Genomic DNA, 3,229 nt, shown 5'->3' on the forward strand with positions numbered 1-3,229 from the left:
CGTGTTTATTTACCGTTGCATTGGTAATTCGGCGAAGCCAGGTCATGGCCTTGCTATCATTGTAGCCGTTTGTTATGGCTTTAACTTAGGTGGCTCCCGGGATGATCAGTCCCGGGGTGCCGTATCGTGGTTCCGTTTAATGCGTTGTGGAACTTGTTGCCGTGTGATGTGTAAGTAAGGAAAAAAGAACAATAGAGAGGTAATTTTTTGACAAGTAAACATTAATCGGTAATTAAACAAGTCTATTACCGTAGCGAGTACAAAGGTAAATGATTAAGCTCGTTAGATCGCCTGGCCGGCGCACTTGAGCTAGGAGTAAAACCTTCTCAGGTTACTTGCGTTCCAAGTTCTTGGGATCTCCCTTCCATCGAGCTTCTCTAGTTTGTAGGCGCCCTTGCCTATCACTTCTTTGACTCTGTAGGGGCCTTCCCAGTTCACCGCCAGTTTACCTTCTCCTTGGGTCGGTAGCCCGATGTCGTTGCGCCGTAGGACAAGGTCGTTTTGCTCAAATTCCCTCTTGAGTACTTTGGAGTTGTAGCGTAGGGCCATTCTTTGTTTTAGTGCTATTTCTGACAAATGGGCTATCTCCCTAGCCTTGTCTGCTAAATCTTTTTCCACCGCTTCCTCTACTCCCTTCAGAAGTAATCGTGGGCTTGGCTCGCCGATCTCAACGGGTATCATTGCGTCCACTCCGTAGGTCAGGCGGAAAGGGGTTTCACCTGTGAAGGATTGCTCGGTTGTTCGGTAGGACCAGAGAACCGAGGCGAGTTCGTCGGCCCATGCCCCTTTTTTGTTGTCCAGCCGCTTCTTGAGGCCTAGCAAGACGACTTTGTTTGTGGCCTCAACTTGACCGTTTGTCTGGGGATGTTCTATTGAGGAGAATTTCTGCTTTATGCCCAGGCCGGCAAGGAACTCCATGAATTTCTTGTCGGTGAACTGTGTCCCGTTGTCAGAGATGACGACTTCCGGTATGCCAAATCGAGTTATCATCTGTCTCCACATGAACTTTCGACAATTGGCTGAGGATATGCTCGCCAGTGGTTCAGCCTCTATCCATTTGGTGTTGTAGTCGATGGCGACTATGAGGTATTTGACTTGCCCCGGGCCAACCGGGAAAGGTCCGAGTAGATCGACTCCCTATTGTGCGAAAGGTCGGGAGGACGTTAGCAGGCTTTGTTCAGTTGCCGGCGCTTTGTGGAAGTTGGCGTTCTCTTGGCACTTGACACATTTCTTTACGAACTCTTTTGAGTCGACCATCATCGACGGCCAGTAATATCCAGCTCGGATGAGCTTTCTTGCTAGGGATTTGCCCCCAATGTGGTGACCACAGCATCCCTCGTGGACTTCTCTGAGTACGTAGTCCGTTTGGTCGGGATGAAGACACTTCAGCAAGGGCTGGCTAAGTCTCTTTTTGAATAGTTGGCCTTGTATGATCTCATATCTGGCCGCCTCCCTTCTCAATGCTTTAGCTTCCTTCTCATCTTCAGGGAGTTTTCCGTTTTCCAGGAAGTCAGTGATGGGGTCCATCCATGAGGGGCCTATCTTTGTCAGGTGGAGGGCGACTGCCGGTTCCTTTATCATTCCTTGAATGAGGGATCTGTTGCCCACCCCCGGTTTCATGCTTGCTAGCTTAGATAGGAGGTCTACCCGTGTGTTCCTTTCCCTTGGAACGTGTTGGACTGCAACCTCTTCGAACTGTTTGGCCAGCTCTTTGACCTTCTCCAAGTACTTTTGCAATAGCGAGTCCCTAGCTTGGTAGCTTCCGTTCACTTGCGAGGTAACGACCTGTGAGTCGCTGCACACTTCCAACCTCGTAGATTCGACTTCCCGAGCTAAGATCAAGCCGCCCAGAAGGGCCTCGTATTCCGCTTGCTTGTTTGATACGGGAAACTCGAACTTGATTGATTGTTCGTATATGACCCCGGCAGGGCTTTCCAGGATGATTCCTGCGCCTCTGGACGTTTGGTTGGAGGCTCCGTCCACATGGAGCTTCCACCGTGTGCCCGCTTCCTCGGTCGGATCTCCTGTTACTTCCACTAGGAAGTCTGCCATTGCTTGTGCCTTAATCGCATGTCGAGGTTCATATCTCAAATAGTATTAAGATAGCTCAATGGCCCAGGTCATCATCCTTCCCGCTAAATCGGGTTTTTGGAGCACTTGACGAATTCCCTGGTCCGTTCTCACGACCACCTGGTGACTTTGGAAGTATTGCCGTAACCTGCGGGAAGAGGTCAGGAGTGCTAGTGCCAGTTTCTCTAACTTGCTGTATCTCAGTTCTGCTCCTTGCAGCGCTTTACTCACAAAGTAAATCGGTTGTTGAGCTTTTCCTTCTTCCCGCACCAAAGCCGCTACCACCGCTTCTTCCGACCTCGGGCTTACCGAGTACAGGTGGCGTTGCAAGGATCTCTTTGAAGTGATTGAACGCTTCCTCGCACGCTGGAGTCCATTCAAACGCTATCCCCTTTCTCATCAGGTTGAAGAAAGGCAGGGCTTTCGCTGCCGATGCCCCAAGGAAGCGAGATAGTGCGGTGAGCCTTCCTGCCAGTCTCTGAACGTCTTTGATGCAGCCCGGGCTCCTCATTTTAAGTATCGCTTGGCATTTTTCAGGATTAGCTTCCACCCCCCTTTGAGTTATCATAAATCCTAGGAATTTCCCGGCCTCCATGGAAAAGGCACATTTGAGGGGGTTGAGCCTCATGCCGTGTCGTCGGAGGGCCGCGAACACATTTCCTAGGTCGCTTAGGAGGTCCTCAGGGCGAGTGGTCTTGGCCAGGATATCGTCCACATAGACTTCCACCGTCCTGCCTATGAGGTCGCTGAATATCTTGTTCATTAGCCTTTGGTAAGTGGCCCCGGCGTTCTTCAGGCCGAATGGCATTACCTTGTAACAATATATCCCCCTCGGCGTTATGAACGCTGTTTTCTCTTCGTCAGGTCGGTGCATCGGTATCTGGTTATAGCCAGAGTAGGCGTCCATGAAACTTAGGAACCGATATCCCGCCGCTGCGTCGACGAGTGCATCAATGTTGGCCAGGGTGTAGCAGTCCTTGGGGCATGCTTTGTTGAGATCAGAGTAATCTACGCACATCCTCCATTTTTCATTGTGCTTTTTCACTAGAACTACATTCGACAGCCATGTCGAGTAGTCAAGTTCTCGAATAAATCCTGCTTCGAGGAGGCTAGCCGTCTGCCTGGCCACCTTCTTTGCTCACTCTTGTGACATCTTCTT

The 3,229-nt window shown here is 50.5% G+C and overlaps 1 protein-coding gene across 1 annotated transcript; it reads right to left on the minus strand.

Moving 5' to 3' along the window:
* LOC107636323 lies at nucleotides 310-2,944 on the minus strand. The gene is made up of 3 exons (XM_016339841.1): nucleotides 2,380-2,944; nucleotides 1,237-1,832; nucleotides 310-1,137 (listed from the first exon to the last, which is right to left on the minus strand). Exons 1-3 carry the CDS (start codon nucleotides 2,942-2,944, stop codon nucleotides 310-312), a joined length of 1,989 nt encoding a protein of 662 aa, XP_016195327.1.

This window comes from Arachis ipaensis, chromosome B04, assembly GCF_000816755.2.
Source record: "Arachis ipaensis cultivar K30076 chromosome B04, Araip1.1, whole genome shotgun sequence".
Lineage (NCBI taxonomy): Eukaryota > Viridiplantae > Streptophyta > Magnoliopsida > Fabales > Fabaceae > Arachis > Arachis ipaensis.

What these genes read in the sequence shown, in the direction of transcription:
- LOC107636323 (XM_016339841.1), bottom strand. Translation starts at nt 2,944, where the DNA reads ATGCACCGACCTGACGAAGAGAAAACAGCGTTCATAACGCCGAGGGGG. An exon ending in TGCAACGCCACCTGTACTCG is followed by an intron (nt 1,833 to 2,379) that starts GTAAGCCCGAGG and finishes GCTTGATCTTAG; the next exon opens with CTCGGGAAGTCGAATCTACG. An exon ending in TGGTCGACTCAAAAGAGTTC is followed by an intron (nt 1,138 to 1,236) that starts GTAAAGAAATGT and finishes TTCGCACAATAG; the next exon opens with GGAGTCGATCTACTCGGACC.